Below are 27,921 nucleotides of genomic sequence, written 5' to 3'. Positions count from 1 at the left end.
CCAGCTCTCCGCTGCCTCCCGGCACCCTAAAACACACCATCAAACCCTACACCCCCCACCCAAATCCTAACCCTCTCCCCCACCATAGCCCCATTCTGTGTGGTTTCCTAAATATGGATTTAGTCATTGACTTTGGACAGTCTGGCTTCAAGAGTCTGTTTACAGAGATTTCAGTTACTGAGGCTATGGTTACCTTAAAGTGTAACTGCTCAAAAAAGGCAAACAGATTAAGAGGAAAAGGTTATCGCCTATAAATAAAGTCACTGTGTGATGGCTGAGATTGTATGGCTTCTTAATTCTGTGCTGTCTGGGGGGGGGGGGGGGGGAGAGAAACCTTTGCTCTCTTCCAAAATGCAAAAGAAACCCTTCAGGGTAGAGGAAGAAAATCACAGAATCACAGAATGGTTCAGGTTGGAAGGGACCTCTGGAGATCTTCTGGTCCAACCCCCCTGCTCGAGCAGGGTYGCCTAGATCACATTGCCCAGGATTGTGGAAAAGTAAGAAACGAGCAGTCATGTTCCCGGAGGCAGATTAGAAGAAACAAATCCTAATTCTTTCTCTCCTAACAAAGGAGAAAAAAAACAACAACACGAGAATGAGGGGGTTGGAAAGAGAGAGGCTTGGAAAATGGCGGTATAGTGACAGTGAATAAAGTTTTAAAGCACCAATACTTCACAGTCCCCAGAGCCATTTGGAACTGATGAACCTGAAGTGGCAGGGCAAGCTCAAAGCTGTCTGGGCTTGTACGGAGGCGAGGTGAGTCAAGGAGGTCAGGAGAAAGTTTGGTTTGAACAGAGCCAGAAGCTGAGCTTGGAGATAGCATCCTTTTTTCTGCTGTAGCAGGATCAAGTGTATCATTTTGACTCCTCAGAGCTGTAGTTTTTGAAATGTTAGAACAAGTACTGTTGTAAGCACCTTTGCTGTTACCATTTTCTGAGGAAAAGATACTGTCTTCACCATTGGAGACAATTCATAATTAGGCTGCAGATTTTGCACTTGGGTTAGACAAAAAGTCTGTCTAGCAAGTGTGTTCCTGAGTGGTCCTTAGTCAATGCTGAAGAAGCAACTAAAGTATTGCAGGTCAGATGAAGAGATTATTTTGAATCATATTATGTCCACAGTACTCTTTCACTTCACAATTTGCTGTTTTCAGATTTGTTTTTTCCCAAAGTTAAATAGTACAAGTCCCAATTTAGGTATGTTTGGGACTGTGTCAGCAACCTCTTCTCATTGTGTAGAGTGACTATTTTCTCATATGTTCTGTTTCCTGTTGTTTTAATGTGACATTAATTCACCAGAAGACCCTTCTCCTTGTCCTGTAAATGAATAGTTTAAGAGATGTAGGTGAGGGGAATTTGTTAGAGTCTTGGAGATTTTTGGAAAACTTATATATTTTGTCAGTTATTTTATTTCTGGAAACACATATCCTCATCCTTACATATGTGGGTAGAAAATGAACCTGGAATGTGAAGTTACTTGAGTGCAGCAAGTAGCATCACAACATCTGAGTGCTGGCCTTCCTATGAATGTTTATTGAAATACTCTTATCTCCTGCAACATCTAGTTTCACTGGTGCACGGTTGTCTTGTCTTAGATGGTAATGTGGAAATTACAGTTCCTAAAGTAATGTTTGTGATTCCGATACTGTTTTCTGACATAATAAYTAATATTCCTGTATATTGTCTTGGTCTTTTTTTTTTTTTTGTCACAGGAAGTGGATTTGGATGAAAGATTTGGAGAATTGGATCTCAGAAATGATTTGGATATTCCTGATGTTCCCCCATCAACAGACAGCACTCCAGAAATCCTCAAAAGGGCATTGTCTGGCTTGTCTGCCAGGTATAGTAAAACAAACAAGCTCTCAAATTTGAGAGCTGCTGACTAAAATTATTACAGATCATATTATGGTTTTAATTTTCATATGATAAACATGAAAATTGAAATTTATTTTTATTTAATATCACAACTGATTTACTTACATTTGGATAGCCCATTTTATCTAATTAATATTTTATGCATAGTACGTGAAGATTGCCCACTGCATGCATTTCTAAATAGATCACTGCAGTGTTTAGCTACAGTTTACTTCCACATTTGTGATTGTTTCCTCTAAGCATTGCTATAAAATGGGCTAAAGAATAGCAATTGGGTTTGACCTCCAGAATATGGTTTTTTTGGGTGGTTATAATACACTGACTTCATCCATCCAGTGTTAATCAGAGGTCATTTGTGAAAGGAAAAAGAGTACAAATTCTCTGTCTGGGTGAGCTTTGTTTGTTTTTTGTACCAGCTTTTTCCTCTTACTCATAACTTTAAAGAGAAGTTAAATACAACATAGCTTTTTCCTGTAAGCCATGTGGGGKTTTTTTCTGCCTTCTCTGTCTTTTCAAACCCTGTTTTCTAACCTCCGCCCTTGTTCACAGGGACGTAAGGAGTAGCAAACTGTGTGCGTGTGTGGTTATACAGCTAGATATATAGATAGTCTTGGCAATCTCCATATTCATGGAGGCTAATGGATAAAACTCCTGTTAAATTTCTTTATGTAGTTTCTTTACATACAAAACATTTCCTTGGTCAAATACTTTTGGAGATGGTTATTAGCATTTCCTGTCTTTCAGTAATCCAGTGAAAGCATGTAGATGTGGGAGAGATTATATACTGAAGAACTAGCTAGGAAAACAAGTATGTGTATCCTGTGTACTTTATGCTTAATTTATGAAATCAATATATGATTTATATTTTATACACAACTCAAGTCTTGCAGAAGTCAGAAGGCAGACCTTCAAGCCAGTGTATGATAAAACTTTCCAAGCCCTTGTTCAAAAAACTGATCTCCAGTAGRTGTCTCCAACAGTAATGTAAAAACTAAAAGTTTTTTCACTTGCACATTGTCTAATGCATTCTCTCTTTTTGTCTTGATGTCTAGTAGCTACAAAAAAATGTATTGTGGCCAGGTTTCACAAAGCATGTTCCCAAACTGCACCATTTCAGAACAGAGTGTGAAACTATCTCTACTGCCATCACATGTCAAAATATTCAGTTACTATCATTTTCAAATTTCTCTTACTGTGTTAATATATTGTGGAAGTCTTAGGTCTCCAAATCAGCCTTCTTCTAGAATAGAAGGCAGTTAGGTTGCTACCTCAAGACTTGGACTAAGAAGTGCAGGTGATACCTTTCCTGTTTTACATTCTTGAAATTCTTTATTGCGGTGTTTGCACAAAGATGTTTTGAGTGCAAAATTAAATTCTTGGTCCCTTGTGAATGCCAGATTCAAAACTACCTGCTAATATGGTTTAATATCTGAGGCAGCCCCACCAGAACTGTTGTCATAATGGGTAACGTGAACGAGTTGCACTGTAGCCCTAAAATGTTGTCACATTTTAGATTTGACCTTTAGAGGAAACAGCATCCATGCCACGCTGGCAGAAGTTTCCGATATAGTGAACTTGTCATAGTATTAGGTGGCTTCATAGATTCCGGTGCTTTTATCTTATTTACCAAAGCTGGCTTTCCAGTACTGTGCTTGTCAAAAACCTCGGGTTTTCATATGGCATTTTGACATTTTTCTTTTGAGAATTTGAACTCTTTTACTGGAGTCTTTTGTTCGTGATAGATATGTCACTAAGCAAGTTGCTACTCTATAGCTAACGCAGCAAAGGAATTTAAAGCATCTGTTGCAATACAGTCAGTTCTGCCTTTGTTCCGATAGCTATGGCAATGCCAATTAGTGGCTTTAGTTACTGTTAGTCCGCCAATGAATAACATCCTTTAAAAGTAAATGAATGTAATTCAAATTTACATTAAGACTGGGTTGTGAATCTAAACTAATAGTGTCTCTTTAAACAAATGTCTCTGTTGATGCAGCAAGGAAGCCTAAAAGACTGTTAGCAAAGCGATAGAAAGAATTGTTTTAACCCGTAGTACATTTTTTGTGATTAGGTGGTTTCAGTATACCCTTGTGGGCAAGATTCTTGAAGGGAAAAACACACAAACAAGAGGAGAGAAACTTACAGAAAATGGACTATTAATAACTAGAAACACTTCAATGTCAGGGTGGAGCATGTGAGAAATTTAATTCCAGAAATTTGTGTGTGTGTTTGTTTTTTAAATGAACTGAGGCTTTGATTTTTTTTTTCCTGATACCGGTTGGGGTGGAGGGGAGAAGAAATTGCGTTTTGTTTAGTCTTTTTGTTTTTCATAAAAAGAAACATGGGTTTACTTGTTCAGCAAACGCTTTTCAGTCCTTGTTTTAAAAATGCCTTGTTTCATGAAAGAAGGCATTAATGATAACAGGAGTTTCTATTCTACGTTCCTTAGGCAGTGGCAAGCAGTTGCAAAGGTATACAAGGATAAAAGAGTACAACTGGCTTACTCCATCATCCCTCACTTCTGCATGTTGCCCTGTCCTGGTTCTAGTGCTCGCATGAGCACAGGACTGCTTTCAAGAGATGGCACTCTGCCTGGAAAAATAGCTACTTTGCTAATAAGGAAAGTCTGTGATGACCTCTTCTTTCTCTGTCACTCCTCCAAAGCTGATATGCCTTTCTTTTTTCTTTTTTCCCCCCCCCCACCACTGGCAGCCTTTCTTTAAAACGCAAGTCTTTACATGGCTGAGAGCCTATATATCTTGCTGATTATATAGTGCTTTTTGAGAGTCCTGATGTATTTTCACAGCACCTTCAACGGGGTGTTTGAGCCATGTAATTGCAAATAAGTTTTTTATTTGGGTGTGGGGGAAGAAGAAAGATTACTGACTTTGATTTCTTTCACTGAATATTTTATTTACTTGGATGCTTGGTTAATTCTGGGTCTTTTGCTGTGTATTTTATTAAATAAGCAAGAAATTTTGTGTAATTACCACAGTTTCTAATATACTTTATTGTCCAATTAGTAAAGGAAGTGGCCTTTATTTTAATTTATAACTTGTTGCTTTTTATTCTCTTATTTTTATAGATGGAAAAACTGGTGGATTCGTGGAATCCTAACTCTAGCTATGATTTCGATGTTTTTTCTGATCATATACCTGGGATCATTTATGCTGATGCTTCTGGTAAGTTTGTTTAAATGTGTTCTTCTGCGCCAGACTAACTTAACTTCTTCATTCATCATGCATAAAACATAGCTGGAAGCAACTGCACAGCCATTTCAGAAAGCAGTTTGCCTTTTATTTATGTGAATAGGAATATTTGTGAAAAACAGTGAACAGAATCAGAATTGGGCTTTGTGGATAAATGGCATCTTCCATACTTTAATTTCTTATTTTAAATAGGTCTAATAAGTAGTCTAGGAACTTTAACAATTTTTACCTTCAAGCTTATAAAACTACTCTCATCCATTTGCTTGCCCAGTTTCCCCCACTTTCTATTTAAATTTTTTTGAAGTTTGTTTTTAAAAAAGATTTTATTTTTTTTGTTTGTGGTGGTGGTGGATTTTTTTCATTTTTCAGGCTGAGGAAAGCAGGCAGCTCTTGTCTGTTAGCTGCAACTTGTCCTGAAAGGCTTTCCTCAGTCATGCTCCATTAGTTTCCTGCTTCTCTGCAGGACTGCCTTGTGGCTTTGGGTTGTCTGTAAAATAGAGCTAGATCTGCCTCTGAGGTACAGAAGTAAAATGCGTTTTTAGGTTGTGAAGTGAACAAATACCACAATGATAGCATTCATATAGCCTCCCTGCCTCCCCCCCCCTTTTTTTTTTTTATTTTTTAGATGAATAATGGTTTAAGTATCTTTCCCAGCCATGTCAAGTAACAGGCAGGGATGGGGCTTCTAAAATGTTGAAATGAGTACTTCTGATTAACTGCTTTTTTTTTTTCTTCTTCTTCTTACTCTAAATTTGTCTAAGTGTCAAAATGTGTTCTTATTTTTTCCATGGTCTACCTTGAAACACATCTTGGAGTGTAATGGTTTGAGATATTGGAATGTTATTTCACCAGTTTTATGCTCTGTATTACAGCCTCTTACATCCTAATGGCACTAGTGTGTATATATTTTTTTCTTCAGAAAAATGAAATAATAAACTTGTAATCCATTTTTTCAAAGGTAGAGGATTTTCTTTCTTTGAGAGTGGGAGGAAATGGAAAAAAAGCTCCTTTAAAGTATAGATTATCATCACAGAGTGCTTCYCCCACCCCCAATTCTTCCTTTAGTAGTCTATAACACTTCTAGAATGATGACAACTGGAACAAAAAGGAAGCAGTCAGTTTGCATTGTGATTTTTATATATTATGGTATACTGTAAGATTCTATAGCTTTGCCTATGACAGCAGTTGAACCACAAAGTAATTAAAAATCCTATATAATTATTCATCTCTTGCACCATAAAGCAAAAACTCAGTCATCTAGTATCTTTATAATTTTGACATTTGCTCGGAGACTATTTAAAAAAGAAAAAATGGAGCAGAAAGACTGTTTTGTTCATGAATGATTTCCCTTCACCAGAATCAAATAGTTTAAATTTTGACAAAATTCTTGACAAGATTGTGCCTTTAAACACAAATGTCCTTTTCCACTGCAAGGCACGATCCCTTAATGTTGCTTTTGCAAATATCATTCAAGTTTATAATGTAGGTAAAGCATAAGAGGAAGCATGAGATAGGTGGACTTCTAAATTAACTCACTGAGGTGATGTAATACCGTTTGAACTGTGTTTATGTGTTGAGCAAGATGAAATTTATTAATGAATGCCAGTGCTAAGAGAGTATTGCAAAGCCTAGTGTGCCTACATGCACAGGCAGTGTAGGCAGATCTTTACTCCTACCTCTGCACAGGACTACTTATGACCAATATTTGGAAATACTTTAAATCTGGACATGGTGATCTGCTTGGGGACTATGGATTAGACAAAACTGGCAAATAGGCCTTTGGAGCCCAAGACTGGCAGGACAAACTTCCAGACTTGCACAGGCCAGCACAGAAGTAGTCAGATCATCAAGACAAAATGAAGGCAGCGGAGAGTGTGGCATTCAGACCTGGGTTAGATGAGCTTTGCTTCTAATCATCAATGCTAATTAGCAGTATAGACTTACTGTTAATGAGCTGCTTGCAAGTAGAAGACCTGGGTGTCCAAATTATGTTGCACACCTACTTTTCCCTTTGGATGTAATAAATACCTCTTAAACTAAATTTAAAAATAAAACTTAGCCAAAAGAACTAGAAGAGCCCTTTTTTTACAGGAAATGCTTCTGACTTACCACTGCCAAATTGTTTTAATGAAGAAAAGTTGTTTAATGATTGAAATCTTGCAGCTAGCCCAACATTCCTTTTCTCAGCATGCCTAATGTTTTTTAGTTTTGGGGGGGTTTAAACAAAGCTTTAATTTTCCCCAAATTCTCTTTGAAGTTGTCTGAGGTCTGTGTGGAATTTCAATTCAAAATATTTTTTCCCCTTAATGCAGGTTGCAGTACTCCCTACTGCCTTTAAGGAACAACTACAGTACATCTACGTAATTCTTTTTCTTTTAATTTTAGGTCTTAAGCATCCAGGTGAAGTGTTTCCATGAAATCATTACTATAGGTTACAGAGTCTATCACTCATATGAATTACCGTGGTTTAGATCCCTAAGCTGGTGAGTAGCAAGCAAGCAAGAGAYTTGAAATAGAAACCTTCATATTCTTCATATCCTATTATGGTGGAAGGACAGCTTTATAGGAAGTGTGCAGAACTAAAACCTGGCATCTCTCTTAATACACTATTCTGTAATTGTCTTCCACTTGTGAACTTGGACAGGTCAGTTGGTCTTGTACTACTTTAATTTTTTTCCTGTTGTAAATACATATATATGCATACATATATACTTTAATAAGAATTGAGCACATATAAGCTATCTAAAATGTGCGTAGCCAAATAATCACCTAATTTACATTATCTGCACTGCTTTGATTCTTTGGCAATTATTCCTGCTTAAGAAATAAATAGAATAGGTACCTAAAACTTTATAAGCTCCTCTTCACACAAAAAAGTAATATAATAATGTATAACTTTTTAATCCTTTCCAATTTTGAACTTAATCACAGGACTGCATAAATACAGAAGTGTTGTGGGATCTTCTGAAAGAGAAGACTAGATTAATTTTTCTGGCAAATTCCAGATATTTGTGACAATGTGCTGTTTATATACAGCTGAATAGAACTGGGGAAATTAACTCTGCTTCTGAGTTCTGGGAGGAAAAATAAAGGCTTTCGATTAGATTGAGCATTATAAGAAGGTACCAGGAACATGTAGTCTCTAAGGTGCTTGGGGACATGATTCTTCAGTCTTGTCCTGTGCTTTTTGTAAATTGAAATGTCTAAGTTATTCCCTGCCTCTTGTTACATTGCTTTTTCAGTTCTAGAAGCAATTTTACTGTGAAAAGTGGTGGATTTGTGTTGTTAGCTCTCTGTAAAGCCTCATCAGTTCCCAGCTGGTCACCTCCTGTGTTATAGAGAGGACTGGTCTATTGCCTGCTTTATTCTATAGCTTCTGGATCTCCAACTAGAGCAAAACTGGGCTTGAATGATTCGCAGCCTTGCCAAAATTTTTAGGAGGAGAGGTGGAATCCGCTGCTTTGTCTACTTTCTCAGTTAACCACCATTACTTTTAGAGGTGAAACTCAAAATCAGCTTTACTATATTGCTGTACTGGTTAAATCAAAGCTTTCAGTCTGATGTCTTGCCTCTGAAAGTAAATAATGAGAAATTTCAGTGAGATGAGAGAGTCCTGTTACTGGTCTAAACGCCAGCTAGCTGTTTGGCATGTTTAAAGATGTGAAGCCTCGAAAAGTGAACTTTAGCGTCTCTGGGAGACGGGGACGATTAGAAAGAAATGAGCACTGCTTTGTCCAAGAATACCCAGAGATCCAGTCCATCTTAAATTGCAGGTTCTTAGCCTCTGTGACTGATCTCAGTAATAAGCTAAAAAGTATGTTCCTTGTGTGCATCTATTACTGGCTTTAGATTTGCTGTTTCTTTTTTACTGAATGCTGCTTTAGCATTTGAGGATCTAACTGTGACTTAACTCTGGAAAGCTGATTATACTTGTATGAAGACCTTGTAGCAGAGTTACCTATACACCAAGTCTTGACTGAATGTAGCTTCTTTGAAGATCCTTCAAAAAGACTTGTCTGAAGGTGGCATTTTGGCTCCTTATAGAACCTTGGGTATGGACAGGGTCCCGCAAATTTGTTTTTAAAAGTTTTAGTAGTAGCTGCATTTACTAGTTTGTTGGTTGATTTAGCGCGGTAAGATTATTGCTTGGTGAAGAACACTAAAAGGCAAGCAAAGGGTGTGGTGAGCTGGAGCAGAAGATGCATCAATAATTCTTTTGGGCAGGAATCATTAGGCCAGACTGCAAAAGTGAAGTTATGTTCAGGTCCTCAAGCCTCCTGGCAGATCCAAACTGTCTTATAGCCTCAGAGAATTAATTATGCAAGTACTTTCTCTTTGTTCGTAGGGCAGAAACCACAAACTATCCTTTTTATGCAGTATACAGAAAAAAATAYGCAGAATTGCTTTTCTCTGTATGGATAATGCTCGATACTTGCTCTTTAGTTTTTGATTATGGAATATCTCAAAAGGACTTGAATAGGTATGGAGTATTCTATACTATAATTCCGTATGAAAGTGTTTCTCAAATTGTATCCATCTCCAAAATTTGTCTGTGTTTTTTTGTTTGTTTTTTTTAATGCAAGTTTCTTTGGAAGAACTAAATTGCAGGAACTGACTCATCAGAGGAGGCAGCAACTCAGAAGTAAAAGTGAAAGACTTGATTTATACTTGYATTTATCTTTTTTTTAATCACAAATATTTTCCGATTTTCTATTTTTTTCCCTTTTTTTTTTTTTTTTGAAGAACACTAAAAGATTTATCATCTTGTCAGAGTAACTAATGTCTGTTGTATGTTACAGGTACTTCTTGCTCTGTGTGAACTACTTTTTTTATGGAGAGACTGTGGCTGATTACTTTGCTACGTTTGTTCAGAGAAGAGAGCAGCTTCAATTCCTAATTCGTTACCACAGGTTTATATCTTTTGCACTCTATTTGGCAGGTGAGTGTAAGAAATCACAGAAATGAAAGAACATTGTGCTGCATTTGTTTCTGTAGTTTGGATTTGAAAAAACTTCCTTCATACCCTGTAGCTTTATCCACTTTCAGTTCTTCTTTCTACTATGTTGATGGTCACGTTTCCATTTTTCTTGGGAAAAGATTAATCCAAATTTCATGTTCACTGAGAAGAAAATAGCCTAAAAATGTAGATGATCTTGAGAAAGTCAAGCTAATATTGCTCATTAGGAGTCAGCATAAGTTCTGATAACTTAAGGACTGGGCTCAATACTTGAATATATGAATAGTATTATAATATATATGAATAGTATTTAGTATGAATGGTATCCATTGAGATGACTTGTATGTTTAATTGCTCTGCTGGATTGATGCTTTTTTGTGCAAGTGTTCTGCCAGATCTACAGGAATAAGATTTACTGTTAGATTTTAAATTTGCTATGCAAAATACCTGAAACCTTACTTGGTCTGCAAGATATTCAAATATTGTATCATTGATAAATTTTCCTCGCTTTCCAGAGAAACGGTATTTTAAAAGCTTCTCCTCTAGGAAAAAGAAACAAAGTAGTCTGTCTTATGGCATATTGCTTTCTGAACAAGTAATTATAGTCCACAGTGTTTTCAGAAATGCAATTAAAATGACTTTTTTAAAAATGAGTTGRCTGAAGATGAACGTGAGCCTAATGGACAGGACACTGGGCCTATGCTCAAGACTGAGTTTGATTTCTGACTCTGCAACTGGTCTTGCTGGAGGGTGTTGGCCAAGTTGCTTCAGATTTTACATTAGTAAAATAGGAATAACAATTCTAACTTCCTTTTTTAACTTCCTTTTAACTGCCTCATCAGGTAAAGTGTTGCCCAAGAGGGGAGTATTAGAGGAAATTAGAACAAGTGGTTGTTATTGCTTCTAAGGTGGTGCATTTCTCAACTTCTAACTCTACTGGTGTGTGCCAATTCACCAAACTTATGTTCCTCTGAAACTCCTCTTTTCTACCCTCCCTCTTGATTAAATTAATCTTCTGCAATTTACGGTACGGTTTTCCTAAGTTATTTCTGTTAACCACTTAAAAAGAAGCTTGTTGACCTTCCTTTTTGAATAGCTCTTAAAGGTGGCGGTCTCCTCCCTAAAAATTTGATGTGTATGATGGGACTTTTCAACTGTTGAAGTAATGAAATGGACATTACTCATGTTAATTAAAACTTGCCTTCTAATGAGAATAAGTCATTCTGTATATACACTGACTGAATAGAAGCAAATGGTCCTGAAAGTTGATGGATTAAGAACTGCTTTAGAGGAAAAGAATTTCTGTTATGTCATGGTTCATTGGAATTAAATACAATACTGTCCAAATTATACCTGCTTTGTTTTACAGGTTTCTGCATGTTTGTTTTGAGTTTAGTGAAGAAACATTATCGTCTACAGTTTTACATGGTGTGTATTAACCACTTTCCTGTGATCACTCATGTTGTTATGGAAATCATTTGAAGCTGTAATGTCCTTATCTTCATAAAATAGCTTGGAAGACAGGGAAAAGGATGCTTAAACTCACAGTAATGTGAATTCAAGTATCATTGGTCCGTTCAGGATCTCTTCACCTTGTGGCTTATTATTATATCACAACATATGGTCTCTTAGTGAATAGAAGCTATGACTTATGAGGTCCCATGTATAGAAAATGTGATACATCTCCTTTTGGTGATAGTCTGCTAAGAAAGAGATTCCTGGTGGAAGTAGTGTGTGCTTATCTCACAGGTCAGAAGCCAAATATATTCACAACATCATGGGGAATGGTTCTTGTGACTGAAGTGTTATTTTGTAGAGGCCCCACTACAGTACTATGAAGGGAATGTATCTCAAGCCCTTCATGGAAGATTTATTCTGCAACACTTAACAGCAGTTCTGGAAGTGTATTCTGCTGTGCCTGAATAGATTTTCAGTCTGTTAAACTGTTTTTGTCTCCAGTATTTGGCCACCTGATAAAAAGCATAGTAGATAATCAAGAACATGAAACTCTCTCTTTTAGGTATCTAATAAGAGAAAAGTAATGGTGTACCCTGAGCAATCAGTCATTGCATTAAAAAAAAAAAGAAGACTTTAGTCTTTTGTATAGGAATGATTAGAAGCAACAATAATACTGTAGAGCTCCTCTTGAAAGAGCTTAGGTAGTTGGCGGAGAACATAACCTTAAAGATTTCATAAAGTCCCAGGACTGCAACTAGCCTCTCTGTTTCTATAGCACTTTAAGTAGCATTTTACTATTGAGGATCCCTGATTATTGACAAGGACCTAGCTGAGCTGAGCACTTTGTAAGCATGTGAAAAACAGCTTCTTACTCAAAAGAATTTACCCTGCTTGTTGGGAAAACTCACTTGTCTGGGAGAGGCAGTTTTCTAGGAGAGATGGTCTTTGTCTTCTAATGTGCAAAATACAAATCCTCAAATTGGCACAAGGTAAATRTATTAATTCCCTGCCCCTCCCCTTTTTTTTCCTCTCCTGAAAGAGGAAGGCGGAAAGAAAATGTGGTGTTGAGTCATATGACTTGGTGCCTGTCTGTAAAGCATTATGGTGTGACTATGTAAGAGTCTCATCAGAAAAGAGGGAGCCATGTGYCCTCTGCCAGTGGGGACAGAAGGTTTGGAGAGAGGAGGAGAGTAGCCATTTGTTTTTAATYGGTGTTCCAATACTGCTGTATCAGCAATAGAAATTTTGCTGCAGAGATGCTTTAATAAACCGGCAGACAATGTGCTTCAGAAACCTTTAGGCAGTTCTGGCACCCCCTTTCGGCCTTCTCAAGTTTTCTCAACTGGAAGTAGATCCTGGCTGTCATAGGAAAACTGATATGATATGAGAATTAAAAAACAGCACATTCTGAGTGTTAAATAGCCCCAACATTTAGGGTGCTTAACTTCAGTGTTTACTGGAAGAATGACCAGTTCTTGATTTAAAAGTTCCCGGAAAATAAAGTCTAATGTAGAAGCTTTACTGGTAAACTGGAAATTACTTTATTGTATACTGCTGCTGCAGAATAAACACCAAGTATGTACATTAATATAGATGAAACTGGTGGTTTAAACGACCATGCACACAGAAATTAACATTTTCCTTTCTGGTAGTCTGAACCTTAGAAATTTCATGTTTCATAAAAGGGCTGGTATTGTGTCACGAGATTTCCGTATTGTTGTAGCATGACTCCTTCATGAGTTCTTCACTGTCATTTTAATGTTACAGTTCTAACTTGTCTATTATATGTATATACAGAATATCACGTTGCCTACCATTTCTTTGTTTCTTTCATGTTGAAGGTATGTCTTATGCTGTTTAAAATCTGATTTAATGTTGAAAAAAAAAATCTAGGTGAAGGTAAATGATGGGAAAAGTTTGACAGTATTTTGTTTCGGAAAGTCAGCTAACTGGTGATATACTGTATGCACACATCCCTTGCATTATCACCAAAACTGGTCTTTCCTGGGAGCTCCTAAGTAGCTCCTTTATCTGACATACCAGTATTTATCAAGGAGCACTGATCTGTGTTTTCGCTAACTGTTGTGTTGTTGCATTGTTAACAGTTCGCATGGACTCATGTCACTTTGCTGATCACTGTAACTCAATCTCATCTTGTCATCCAAAATCTGTTTGAAGGCATGATCTGGTAAGGGGACAGTAATAAACTGATTTATAATTCTATTGCATTGAAAGGTTGATGCTTTTACACAGCAGATCTGGTTAGTGAATAATCATGAAAACAGTTAAATCGGCACAAATCGAAGGAGCATTCATGTCAAGGGGAGTGGGAGGAATTGGGAGCAAGGAGCTGAAGGATATGGGGCAGGATGCAGAAACCTCTTAAACTCGACTGGCAGCCAAAAGTATGGTAGTACAGAACAACTACCTAATTCACTCACAAGGAATAGGATTACTTGCATGCTCAGTGAAATATTTTCCATAGTATTTTGCTGAACTGAAGTATAAATGAAGATATTTCCTCAGTTTCAAAATGGCTGAATATCCAGCATTTCTTTGTGAATTATTTGAGAGCTTCAAGTTGCTCAGTGCTCTGTCACTTGGGCTGTCATTTGTCCCACTTGTGGCTTTAGGAGTCTGGCTTTAGACCTTCCAGAAGGAAGGCTTGAAGCAAACTGGATCCTTACAGAGATTTTTAAAAAACAAAAAACTTTTTTTTTTCCTGATATTTTAAAAAATATTCTTAGCTAATTTCAGCAAGCAAACAGGATAATTTTAGCAAGCAAAGTGTCATATATTATTAGTCCTATGCCACTTGTCTTGTTTGTGTGGAGTTCGGCTAAAATAATAGCAGACTATCCTTTCTTGCTACATAGTGGTAGTCTCTTGAGTCAAGACCTGTATTTTAGAAAGGGAGAATTCATGTTGTGGGTTTCCCTTAATTTCATATGTTCAGATCAATTCAAATCACTTAAAATATATTACAAGTTTAAATACTGGACGTTGTTTGGTCACCTTAATGCCCACATCCCGCTCTACATTAAGCTCTGATGATGCAGTTAAACTTCATTATTTCAAAACTGCACCACAAAGACAGGGTATATTTCCTCAGCCCCTACTTGAATAGAAAGAGTTTAAATTATCAGTTGAGAAACATGGTACAAGTACATGGAAGAAAATTTATGTTCTTGCAAGTACATAATATTACATGTACTACTTTTTATTTTCCTGATATATTTATAATGTGGAGATTATTGCAGAAAAGATGTGCTCACAGTTAGAAAGACAGATCAAATCCTTTGACAAGGKTCAAGGGTTCCTATATAAAGAATTTTTTCACAGAAATCTTGCTTATGTGCCAAAACCTGAATCTTGCTACCTTACTTTTTATTTTARTATCAGCCACTATTGCAATAGGCAATTCTACAGATTGTCACAAAATTTGACTTTGCTTATTAATACATCACAGCTTTGAAAAGGGGGRAAAAAAAAAGAAGCTTACAGGCTTGGGTAACAAATTCAGATGCTGTCCACATACAGACAACATCAACTTGCATTTAGAAAGCTAACACAGGCTGCCTCAAACTACTGACTTAATGTAATCAAAGGAAAGGAAAGAAAACTTTTTTGTTTAGGCTTCATTAAACTTTATAAGGAATTTGCTTGCTTTGATGTTACCAGTAACATTAACATGTATTTATTTCTGTTGATTTCTTCATAATGGTAGTACTGGGGTTCAAGACTGATAGAAGAAGTCAGCCCATTCATGCTTAAGTTCATTTGCTGAAATCAGATATTTTAACTTGAATTAATGTGGATCTCCACCAGTCCTGACTGGCTAAATATTAAAATCAGTAGAGCTAAATATGTTGCATAAGGGGGAACAACTAGTTGAACATGGCATGAAACATATATATATATATTTTAATAATAAATATTTCCTGAACAAAAATGYTGCTGTTTAAATTGTAAGTTATTCTGTCCTACATTTAAACTTCAGGCAGCTTTTTTTTCCTAAAACTCTCTATATTTTTGTGTAGGTTTCTGGTTCCAATTTCAAGTGTTATCTGCAATGATATTACTGCTTACATTTTTGGATTCTTCTTTGGCAGAACTCCATTAATTAAGGTATTTACTTAGTACTTCCTCACCACAAGTTTTTACAGTTTACAGTATTTGCTTTATTTGTTCAGCAGTATATTTATGGAATAAATACTTTCAGCTGTACTGCATGTTACACATCGTTGTTAAAAACCAAATAGTTTCTCCTCTTTCTAAAGATCCCCAAATGGAAACTGGGATTAATGTGAGTGTAGTATTAGCATCACAGTATAATAAAGTTGCAGGATATTTCATCTTCATCTCTGTTAAGTCACTTCCTTTTTTGGATTTCTTATGCATGTGAAACTGCATACTTACTTTTTTTTTAACAGAAAGCGTTATTTTAAATAAGCCATTATGTCATATATATGTATTCTGCCTATAGTCTCAGTTACGTAGCACTGAGAAGGGCTCAAGCATAAGCATTCTAATTCTGGTAGTTATTATTTTCATGATGCAATGCTAGCTTTGCAGAAATAGGTTGATTCTGGGTTTATGCTGCTCCTAAAAAATTGCCTACTACTTTGAGTTCTCTCAGCCTACAGTTGTTCACTGTATTTGTCCGTTTGCCAATCCGTATTTAGGAAGTTAGCCTCTCCCGAGGACCATCCCCAGCAGTAGTTCTCTCTAACACATGACTTCTGTYGCTACCTAAGCATGCCCCAGCTAACAGAGGTCTCTAACAGAGTCGTAGTTGTGCCACACGGTTTTGCAAGTCAGGGTCAGCTTTGCAGCAGCGCAACAGGAACGGGGCTCTCATCCCTCCACCTACCCCCGGCACAGATTGAACTGCGGAGCTTTCCTGCCTCACCTGGGATGTGTCCTAGCATTCTCCTCTATTTATGGTTATGGTTAGTGGCTTCAGCTGGTGACATTCAGTATTTCACAGATACCTTTGAAAACCCAAGTAGATTAATTTTGGCAAATGAGATCCAGACAAAAAGCACCCCCCCACACACAAAAAAAGTTCATTGATGCAGTTAATGTTGTCTGTTTTTGCTTAGTTGTCTCCCAAAAAGACCTGGGAAGGATTCATTGGAGGCTTCTTTTCTACAGTTGTATTTGGATTTATTGTAAGTAACCACAGGATTTTCCTTACACAGTTTCAGTTTTAAACTTCCTATTTTTAACTGGGATAAAACTACTGGCAAGTTTGCTCATTTCGGACTAAGTGTTAGCTTTATTAGCTAGTGAATTCCACTGATTCATAACCAGCTGCAAAAGCTAAGCCAGACTTGCACCTCACCAGAACATGTCATATTGACCATTACTGCTAGAGGCTATATCTAAAATTATTTTATCTAATAGTTGCTTCCCTATCTTTTAATTGCATCTATTGATAGCATTATTCAGGCTTTGTAAAATAGCATTTTTGTGTTACGTACTTCATAATGCGAATTCTTCTGACAGAATATCCATTGGTTTAGACAGGTACTTTAAACTGATGATATGTGTACAACAAAACAACATAAAGTAACTGTCCTTACATGTAATTTTTCACCAAGGCCAGTGGAATTTGTAAGTTCTAGACTTTGTAGAAGCGATGGTTCAAGTTTTAATTGAAAAGTAAACCATAAAGAAATAACGGGTCGTTGATGGTGGCTAATGTTTTGGAATTTTATTTATAATGCAGAAACAGAAAGTAGACACAAACATGAGAGATACACAAAGAAAAACAAGTTAGGAATTCACCACTAAGTGTATTCAATGTCCATGCTTGCCTGATTTATTGAGACATTCTCTAACTTAGAGGGCTGATTTTTATCCATTGTGGATGTCTCTGTTACAAAAGAGACTTTCATTATCCTTGGCTTGATGTGACAAAGCCATCCATTACAGCATGATTCTGACATTAACAACAAATGCATATATCAGGAGTTCTTCTTTTGCTTTTCAGTTTTCCTATTTTTTGGCTCAACATCAGTACTTTGTTTGCCCAGTGGAATATAATAGTGAAACAAACAGATTTGTGACGGAGTGTGAACCTTCAGAGCTCTTCCAGCTGAAAAAGTACTCTGTGCCACCACTGCTTCAGGCTGTGTTGGGATGGGTAAGGCAAAAATAAGGCTTTAGTTAAAGCTGGGAAATACAGTTTCAATTTTAACACTTTTCTAAACATTTTTTAGAAGGATACACGAGCACTGGTAAGGCTTGAAGGGTAAGGACTGAATCAGTTCTGTGAACCTGTCTGTGGCGTGCCCTGGAAGGTTGGTCACCTGAGCAGAATTGAAATGTTTTGCTGAAGTTGCCTGAGGAAACTTTTTCCTGGAAATGGATGATTTTGTTAATAGTATCACACATCATTTAATCATTTGAAACACAAAAGTATTTCTGAAGAACAGCCAAAATATCTTGTGGTAAATTCGACAAAGGTTTGTTCAGGCCCAAATTAGTAGGCTGTTAGAACTTCACTCCATTTGCAGGTAGTGTGCAACTACTGTTAAGATTGGGCTTATTTCTTCGTCAAATAGCATCTTGTGTGTTAACACCACTATTTCTATGTTGACTGAAAAAGATTACTTGGTAGTAATTCCACGTAGTTTAGTCATCTGCCCTTCTCCTCGCACCCAGCCTGCAAATTCTTTTAAGTGATTTGTATCTTTACCTGTCAGGAAGTAGGTCTTCAATCATGTTACTATAGAAAGCAGTGCTTCCTGAGTCACAGACCTCTAGAGGAACTCGGACAGGAAGAGGACACCTAATAGAAATAAGGCTAGAATAAAGGCTGTCATAGCCTTTCCTGTAAGGCAAAGAGATGACAGTGATAAACACAGAACCCACTTACTAGCAGTTCATATTCTGTTTCACTCTCCTGWCATGTTCATTGGTTCAGCACAGAGAATGAGTAGACAACACCAACAGAGGCAGCGGGCATTACCCGTGTTTAGATTTATATAATATTTAATGGGAAAAGTCCATATGGTTGCAATAACAAGCCACAAGTTATTTCAGATGAGAGTTGTAGTCATTTACAAAAACTGAAGACTAAAAGGAATGAACAGCTACAGCTGCTTGTTTTAAAAAGCAAGGTTACATCTAAAAGGAGCTCTTACTTTCATACTGAATGAGTGTATCGTTATTTCAAGGACTGAAGTTGCGGGACTGCTGATTTAGTTGCAAACTTAATAAAAGACTTTCGTGCATAAAATCATAATGTGAACTGAGCAAAGAGGAACATCTTATTTTGTACAGCTATACTGTGCATTTCAGTAAAGGACAAGGGAAAGGGAACGTAACCCAGCTCTGTGATAGTCTAATAGAACGATGTCAGTTAACCCTAAAAAAGGATGACAAGCCCTTTGAGGACCGAACTAGTTTTACCACTCAAAAAAAAAAAAAAAAAAAAAAAAAAAAAAATTCACTTATTTCTGCAACAGCCTTTTTTGTTATTCAGCTGCTGCTATTCTCTCTCAGAAATATAGCCAGATATCATGTGTGGGAGACCCTTTTGCTTGGTGTAAGAGATGTCAAGCCTTGTGTTTTCCCAACAAAATAACCTTAATATTCCAAGTCAAAAAGTTTTCTGTTTGACCAAGTGAATAGTTAGTCCAAAACAAACTTGTCTTGAAATAGGTGCACAGAGTATTCACAAAGATAACTGGTGTTGGCTGTGATGCCAATTGGGAATGCAAGATTCAGGAATTTTCAGCTACAGCTCAGGGATGAGGCCAGCATAGCATTCCCTCAAAGGCAGAAGTTTGTGCCATTGACTTAGAAGTGCTCAAAGGTAAGTTGCAAAAAATATTATCTATCTTGTTTCTAATCTCTGTCAGGAAGGAAGGAAGGTACCTGTTGCCAGTGAAATCTTTCCTATCTGTAAGTATTCACACAGATCGAAACAAACTTGAAGTCTGTGAACAAGATGAGGGGAACAGTATATGTTTAAATGCAAGCACAAAAGTATTAATGGAGGCAAACCCTTTATCTCCTACTATTACAGTATTTACTTATAGGTGACAGTATGGCAGACTCATGCTAAATTCATATCTGCCTCTTGAGAGCACTTGAAAGGAATAGCTGTGATAGTGAATTGAATGAAGGTGAACGGTTTCCTTAGAGCATTAGGCCACTTAATCTTCAGAAATATCTAGGAAATTGTGGAAAGTTCCTTTCTCTACAGGAAATGAAAAAAGCTAGGAAGGAAACTGGAAGAGCAGAGCTGGGGAAGACTTAGAGTCCCATTGTATGTTATAAAATTAGTGATGATATTTTTTTTGATTAACGAATGGATTGTCTGCAAAATACAACATTTCTCCAGAATGTTTAACTGTTCTAGCAACCCTGAACGCTCCATCCTGTTCACACAAATGGAAGCTTTCAGCAGTATTCTCCAATGTATCTGTACTCTTCCTTTCTTTAAAGTATTACTTTGTATCAGGAAAGTCAGATGCTTTACGGCCATTGTTGCTCTGTAACAGCACAGTTTTGAAATATTTAAGCAAAAAATGTCTACAATCACTGAACCTATTGAAATACTTTATTTTTCTTGTAGGAATCGGTGAATATGTACCCATTTCAGATGCACAGCATTGCATTGGCAACATTTGCCTCTTTAATTGGGCCATTTGGAGGATTCTTTGCAAGTGGATTTAAAAGAGCTTTCAAAATCAAGGTGTGTAATCACTCCTGTAAGCTGGTTTTGTTTTGGTTGTCCACGTTAAGTTATTTAGGGGTTTGAGATTATTGATTGCAGTGATTTTTGCTTAGTCTTTCTAGTAAGATGAGAAGATGTTTGAGCTGTTTTTGAGCTTGAGTAGCAGTGCTTTGTTTTATCAGATATACATATGTGTTATTCTTAAAACTCTGTAATCAACGTGCRACTTCAGTGTTGGCAACTTTTAATAGTACTTTGTTTTTATATTTTGGTTGATATTTTCTCTTCCAAGTCATGTCTCCAAAGTGGTTTAGACAAACAAGATGTGATATTACRCTATTTTTAACATGAATGGTAATCTGTAGATACTTGGCAGTCACTTACTGCAGTTCACCCTTCAAATTTTGGCTGAGTGTCTTTTAGCAACAGTATTTGTGTCACATGCAGATGCTGACATGTGAAGTTCACCCAGGCATGAGATGTTTGGCTGCCTTTGCCAATATGGTGCATCCTTGTAGCAAGAGCATATATTGGCAAAAGATGTGATGTGCTAACCTCTGTTTATTGCAAGGTGTGYGCTGTCACTTGTGTGGTGGCAGTATTGTCCCTGGCTGGCATTAAATAGCAGCAGGAGTATGGGAAGAGGGCAGCCCCAAATTTTCTCCTGACCTCCTTTATTTCTTGGTAGGACTGCTGTAATTTTTATCCTGTTGCTTACTGTTGTTGTTCCCTGTGTCCACCAGTTTTGGCATGTGCTTTGCAGGGAAGCATATAAACATCATTTTGTGCTGCACTTCCTTACATGTGCTTATACTTTATCCCTTATACTACATTTATACTCTATACTTATGCTGCTCCATGTGCATTGCCCGACACTTTGCTAGCTGCAGCCTCGTGCACTGCCGTGCCTGCGTGCCAGAGCAGCAAAGAAATGTTTGTGCAAAGAAGGACTTTTGGAGGGAGAAAGATGCTGCTAAAAAGCAGCATTTATTCTTAAAATAAAATGTATAAAAGTTGATTTTTAACATCTCTGTGCCCCAAGCCTACGATCAAAGTACCAAGTTGGGAGGATAGGAATGTTGTGGAATTGTTACTAAAGGCAGCTCACAAGTGCAGACAGTTCACAGCTGCGTGGACGCTGGCGGGCTGGAATAGGTGTCATGAGTGCAGGGCATGTTGTCAGCAAGTTAAACAGTCTCCTCATGTGACGAAAGTCAGGATTTTACCGAGAGAGTCCACAACTGAGCAGGGATGAATGAAAGGATATGTAATGCTAGTTTTATTGATGAAGTTGCTTTACAGACAATCTTGGGTAACATGAATGTGGTCTTTTGAGCCTTGTTTGCATCAGAATTTTTTTGAAGTGATAAATATTTTTTCACTACATAGTTTTGATTCTGTTAAATATGTTTATATTGCATGCATGTATCATGCTTTTTAATTATGTTTGCCAAGAAGTCAATGAAAAAACTGGCAGGTGAATTGGCAGTATGATTTGCAAAGACGGTGYTTAAACAAAAGAAAGAATTCTCAGGTTACTACTTCTCTTGCAAATATATATTCCCTGGAATAACACTTCAGCAGCAGCCACCAATAGAGGACAAAGCAATAAAAGTATTAAAGAGGAGAGTTTGGTCCTGCATAGGCAAGAAACTAGAGCAACCACCTTAAGAGGTTTGCTACAAAATAGAATGATTTATGTGAAGTCACGCACACGTATTAGGTACTGGCAAGTCTGCACCCAGATCTACTGCTGTCTTCTCGTGTGACTGTGGACAAGCTGCTTCATCTCTTTACTCTTTTCTTCTCACCCCTTAGCTCATCTTTGCAGCTCAAAACTCTTTCAGCAAAGAGGTTCTTGCTAACTTTTGGCTCAGCACAGTTAAGCTATAGCTTAACTGAGGCCTTAATGTACTGCTGTTAAGTGACGCTTCATTAGCGCATTTCATTTGAATCACTTGTCACRACTTTTTTCTCTTGTCCCTCACCCCCAAAAGGATTTTGCAGACACAATCCCTGGGCACGGCGGGATAATGGATCGCTTTGATTGTCAGTACTTGATGGCCACTTTTGTTCACGTGTATATCACCAGCTTCATACGGTATGGGCTTTTTACAGTCTGAACTACTTAAACTTTTATAGGAGCTGTATCAAACTACTTGTACGTGTCCTGTTCTGTACAGTTGGCATAGCAGAGGTTATTTCTAAAATCTGATTTATGGAAGTATTAAGGAAACGTATGTTACTTCTGAGGATTTGTATGAGGTTAAAACTATGCCTTAATGTTTCTGTGACTAGTGTTAACAGTAATCTGCTCCCCCTGAACATTAAGTTTTGTGTAGCAGCCTTTTAGAAGCTTTACTGGGATTTACTGGTTGGGGCAGCGGGGCGGGTTATGAGGATATAGGGCTTCAGGCRGGAGGGCTGTTGAAGCATCTGCTTCCCTGCAGGCCATACCTGCGTGGGTCCTGGAGRTGCTGTAGGTTGTGAGGCTAACTGCAGTTCTTTCCATAGATTTCAGTATTTCTCAGAGTCTTGACTTGAAACTTTCTGTTTAAGATTAAAATATGAAGGTTAAAGATAGGAGACAACTTGTTAAAAATATTGCCTGTCTTTCCTGAACCACAACAACTTCTWAGAAGAAATCATTGGAATGATAGTTCTATTAGGGCTGGTCATTTTAGTTCCTTGGGGCGGGGGGAATTCAAGGTAAAGGGTTGTAGGTGTCAGAATTCATAAATGCCTTTAGTTTTATAAATGCRTATGGCTAAATAATTATTGGCTACAGATTCTTTGCCTCATATTCAGCCTAACTTAGAGGTATACATGCACATGCACACACGTGCRCATATGTATRTGTGTGTGTGTATATGTGTGTATATATAGACAGATAAAATGACTAGCTGAAAATGAGGCTCATAAATTTGTTATTTAGAAAACCTTGGTTAAATTGYCTTGGTTAAATTATCTGACCTGGCCAACTTTCCATTTATTTTGGCRATACACAGCTTATCCTGCAACAGATATTAAAAAAATCTTTTTATGAATAATGTGACTTCARTGATGAAGAATGAATCAGTGAATCTTCTCTTTGTCATAAACCTTCTAATATCTCCACAAGGCAGCAAATATGAGAAATACTTTTCTGTTTTTGTTCAGATTCAGYTAAGGAGAATGTTTTCCCAGTGGTGCTCGCTAAATAGCTCATGCATCTTGAGGAGATCATTAGACTAGGAAAACCTCTATTTTGGGGTCCCCAAAAAAGGGAAGACAGTGTTTGGGCAGCAAGGGAAAAATTAAAAGCTGCCTAAAAGTTTCTTTAGAATTGTTATTGATTTAAAAAAAAAAAAAAAACACTTTTTTTTTTTTTTATTGATAGGGGTCCAAATCCCAGCAAACTGTTGAAGCAACTACTGATACTTCAGCCAGAGCAACAGTTAGATGTATATAAAACTCTGAAATCTCATCTAGTTGAAAAAGGGATCCTGCAGCCATCTCTGAGAGGATAGTTGGTCAAAATGGAGGACTACAAGAAAACAACGTTTGAGAAGTCTGTGGAAAAGCATTACAAATGTGCACAAAGACAACTGAAGGAAGAGTAGTTTGTGGTCYGGAAGAGGTGAATGTTTCTTTCCTGAAATTAATGTGAATGCTRTGACTTTAAAGTAAGGGCACACAAGATCTGTTACTCCCCAAACAGTCAAAATGCTTGCAAAATAACAGTACGTTTTCGATGTATTTTATTTCCTGAAATCGATGGCATCAGTCCTCCTTCAGCACCCAGCCTGACAGGCTTCATATTTTAAAAAAAAACAATTCATTTTAAATTGTCCTGGATTAGAACTACTAACATGAGGAAACAGTAAGACCGTATGGACRCTGAGATATTTATAGAACAAATTTTAATGAAATTTCCTCAATTCAGCTTTTGTTTTTAATAAGTTCTTTACTGCATGTCTTAGCAATACTTTTTTGGTCTAAAATGGCTACTGAAGTATAATCAGATGAGGCAGGCAATGGCTATTTTATCTAGCTTGGTGCTGAAGTTATAATTTGCCAGAAAATAATTGTTTGCCTGGTCAAAGCAGTGCTCACAGCTAGGCAAAGCCTGACTTCTAATATTAACTAACTAACTGTGAAGCAGTTTTTAATTAAATGGTTTTCTTATGAAACTATTTCAGGCTTTCAAGAGAGAAGTGTCTTTACAGTTGAGCTACTTGGGCTGTAGAGCTGCTATTTTCTGGTTAATGTTATGGATTATAAAGTGTGTTGCACATCCAGGAGTGGAGATTATCTGACAAAATGGGATTCTCCAACCCAGTAAACGTATTCAGGAGAACTTAGTTTAGGCTCTTGGTTTCCATGGGATGGTCAGTATCTGAAGGCATTAATTCAAGCCTTATTCCTTGTGCCTCTTCCCAAACGTGTAGAAATGGGGTATTTTAAAAGCACTTTGAGGTCCTGGGTAAAAAGTGAAGTTTAAGTGCTATTTTATTAATGTGTTATTCACTGAAGGCGGAAACTTTTACGGGATTAATGTGCATTGTGTAAGACAGGATGCACGATTCTTTGGTGTGTTGCCATTTATTAAGAAATTCAAGGATCCTCGAGAAAGCCTGGGCAACAATATGGGAGCCAGAATGAAGAACTTCTATAGGAAGCAGCTATTCTGTAGACTTAGTGGAACATATGAGAGGAAAGTTGATGTTCTTTGGTTCTCAGACTTMGTTGTTTTCTAACTCTTTTCATCATGTGACATATCTTAATGCAAATTAAAATGTAAGCTTTTTTTTTGAGAGAGAGATGATGAAAATTATTCCTTTATGAACAAAAAGCACAAATGCCGAAATTTTATTTTGGTATGCTGTAACTTGATACAATTTAATTTTCCAACCTACTGTAAGTTTCTCTYGCAGTGAACATACTGATGCCACATATGTATGTGTGGGAAGGGGTGTGTGTGTATATATATATATGTTTATATATATGTATATATAAATGGTTAAATATATGTGTTAAAGGTGAAAATCTTAAATGGTTGGTGCTACGTGAAGGGAGGAAAAACATGGAGAAAATCACTAGGGTAGGTGATAAGTTGTCGAATTTGGACTGGTTTTGTTTACACRTGATCAGGCTCAGAGACCACTGTACATTCTGTTTTGCACTTAGGCCACGGTATGTGTGTACAGCTTGTATATAGAAAAGCAGTCCTGTAACCTTGTTATGAAATGGAAATCTAGTTCTCAATAACTTCTGCTGATGTCAGGTATCTGAGAGAATTAAAATAATTTAGTACTTCCTAYGGTCACCTTGGAGATTGCAGTACTGTATTGAAGGAACACTTGGAAAAATGGCAAYTTTAAAATATGTCATTAGCCACTTGTCCTTCAGTGGCTGTTTGACTTGTTAATTGGAGGGGACTCAATTTTGRCTCTTCCACTCAAAGGGCAGCGTAGCCTGAGGTTAAAAGGTAGCACAGCCAGGGAGTGTATCACATGGAGTGATGCTTTAAAAAGGAGGGGAGGGGAAACAGGAGTGCATGCACCAGAGAGGGGGACCAAACTAGCATACRTGGATAATAAACGTTTAGATAAGACTTTGGTTACATATGGGACTTTGGTAGGCGCTTACTTTTTTTTTTTTTCCCTTAAATATCGGAGCTGGGTGTATCTTTATCCTGTGTGTAAAAATTATATATAATATACATAGAAAGGTAATTGTTACTTCTAAAACTTGAACTTTTTAGTGTAATTTTATAGCATGTATAATAAGGAAGTTAAAATATATTTTAGCATTTAATACAATAGAGCATTTGAAATGAATTGCTATCTATTTGCACAGTTAAATGTACAAAAGAAAGGTTCTGCTGGTCAAAGTTAAAAATTAAGAAAGGATCACTTTTGAAGCCATTAATCTCTTTTTCTTGAAAGAGTAAGAGTTTTCTGCTGGGTTAGGYTTTGGTGTAAATAAAGCTCAGCAGGGTTCACTCACTGTGAAGTGACAATTATTCTTGCTTCCTATGAAATGAATTTACCCCACTCATGACTTCTGTTCAAGCATACAACATGATCARCAGGAAAGTTTAACTTTTACAACCGGTGATTCTTTTCACTTGCACTTTTATTCAAAGTTGCTGTAATGGCCTGTTGAGCAAAATATGTATATTATGTAAATATTGTAAATGATATTGGTATATAATGTCTGTTTTGGTTTGATTGTTTCAACCTTTCATTGAAGCAGGCATTGTGAAAATAAAGCTGGGAGAGAAAATCCTCTTGTTTTTGGTTTATTTGTATTTATTTCCTATAGCATGTACCATAGGTGGAGATTTCTTAAAAAAAAAATCTATATTATTCTGTTATTCCTTCAGGTTGCATTCTTTCTCCTTAAAGCAGCTATTAATTTCCTATGTTTTTCCCCCTCAAGATGCTAGTCCTGATATTGTGATGTAAGTTATCCCAGACTGTTGCTACTAGTAACTTGTATGATGTCTCATCTCCAAAGACATACAAATTTGTCATTTCTTCAATAAGATGACCATTTTAATGTAATGCACTTCATTATTTTTCAGACTGAATTGCACACGATGTACAGTCCTGCATGGCTACTGCAGTTAGTTGTAGCTGACAAAACTGARAAGCAATGCATTTGTTACCCTCTACGCTTAATGTAGAAAAAATTGCTGCCTGTGGTCTTTACAGCACACTAGTGAGCAGCTGGAAGAGGCTGCCGTAGGCAACAAGGCACACGTAAGAGCACCCCGTGCCCTGATTCTCACTCCCCTCGTTCTCCCCTTCATTCACAATCGGTAAAGAGAGGTGATGCACTTCTTCCAAAAAGAAGAAACAGAAGTGATACTGGTGAGCTTTGCTGGGAAGGAAYGCTACAGTCATTGGGGCACTTCCTCGGGAGGTCCAGTCAGACCTCCTCCGATTTCTCTGGTGCCATGTTTTGTTCCTGCTGTTTTTCCAGCCCTCTGGGGAGAGAGGAGAGAGCAGCAAAACTAAGATTAAAGCTCCCATTCAGGGAGGACTTGGTGACTGCTTTTCTCCCCCCTGCCCCGGATGAAGTTCTGCTTCTAGAAACTCCAGTAATCTTTCAGTTTTCTTGGTGGCAGGAGTTGCATAACTTTCTTGTTCTGAATCCAACTTCCCATTCATTATTCCTTGCCCTGCTGGCATGTGCCTGTAAGTATTTGCTGTGTGCGGACATGATGGGGCCACAGCGTGCAGCTGTCTCTCTCCTGTTTTCCTGTTCCTTCCCTCTTCAGTCTTGGATCCAAGGCACTTCAACTCCTGCAACCTCACCATAAGTCCATGAGCTTCTTTCTTCTTCCATGTGTGTGTGCACAGGGGTGGTAACTGGGGCTTCAGTTTGGAGGTGCGCCTGTTAAGGTTATACKCTATTAAATGTTCCCAGCCCCCATGCTTCTCATCTAGGGTCTGTCCCTACTTGTCCTTTTCTCTAGCTTGTTTTTTGGGGTAGGAGGAGACTGCAGATGGTCACCAAGCAGTATCCCTTCCACTGGATTTTCCATTTCTTCCTGGAAGCTGAAACGTGCCATCTGGAGTTCATCCTTTTTTGCTTCCTGACCCATTCCATCCTTGAGGAGGCACCTGCTTAACTGGAGGCTATTTCACATGAAATTCCTCATTTTCTTGGGCATCTAGACTGGCCTGCTCTTCCTCTTGGAAGTAGCCTTATAAAGYTAGAGTAATAAAATAAGCTAAC

At 37.5% G+C, this 27,921-nt stretch overlaps 1 protein-coding gene across 1 annotated transcript; it reads left to right on the top strand.

Moving 5' to 3' along the window:
- Positions 1-4,981: 4,981 nt before the first annotated feature.
- CDS1 (CDP-diacylglycerol synthase 1) lies at positions 4,982-23,792 on the top strand. The gene is made up of 11 exons (XM_026075350.1): positions 4,982-5,053; positions 7,466-7,563; positions 9,880-10,019; positions 11,407-11,465; positions 13,601-13,683; positions 15,536-15,623; positions 16,601-16,669; positions 17,494-17,646; positions 20,089-20,208; positions 22,188-22,291; positions 23,570-23,792. The coding sequence occupies exons 1-11, from the start codon at positions 4,997-4,999 to the stop codon at positions 23,697-23,699; spliced, it is 1,101 nt and encodes a 366-aa protein (XP_025931135.1). The 5' UTR covers positions 4,982-4,996; the 3' UTR covers positions 23,700-23,792.
- The last annotated feature ends 4,129 nt before the right edge of the window (positions 23,793-27,921 follow it).

This window comes from Apteryx rowi, unplaced genomic scaffold (assembly GCF_003343035.1).
Source record: "Apteryx rowi isolate R43461 unplaced genomic scaffold, aptRow1 scaffold_401, whole genome shotgun sequence".
NCBI classification, from domain to species: domain Eukaryota; kingdom Metazoa; phylum Chordata; class Aves; order Apterygiformes; family Apterygidae; genus Apteryx; species Apteryx rowi.
This window is presented reverse-complemented; position numbering and strand designations above follow the sequence as displayed.

Bases quoted from the DNA above. Each gene is read 5' to 3' on its own strand.
- CDS1 (XM_026075350.1), top strand. From the start codon at position 4,997: ATGATTTCGATGTTTTTTCTGATCATATACCTGGGATCATTTATGCTG. The intron at 13,684-15,535 runs GTAAGGGGACAG...ATTTTTGTGTAG, and splicing joins CTGTTTGAAGGCATGATCTG to GTTTCTGGTTCCAATTTCAA. The intron at 20,209-22,187 runs GTGTGTAATCAC...CACCCCCAAAAG, and splicing joins AAAGAGCTTTCAAAATCAAG to GATTTTGCAGACACAATCCC.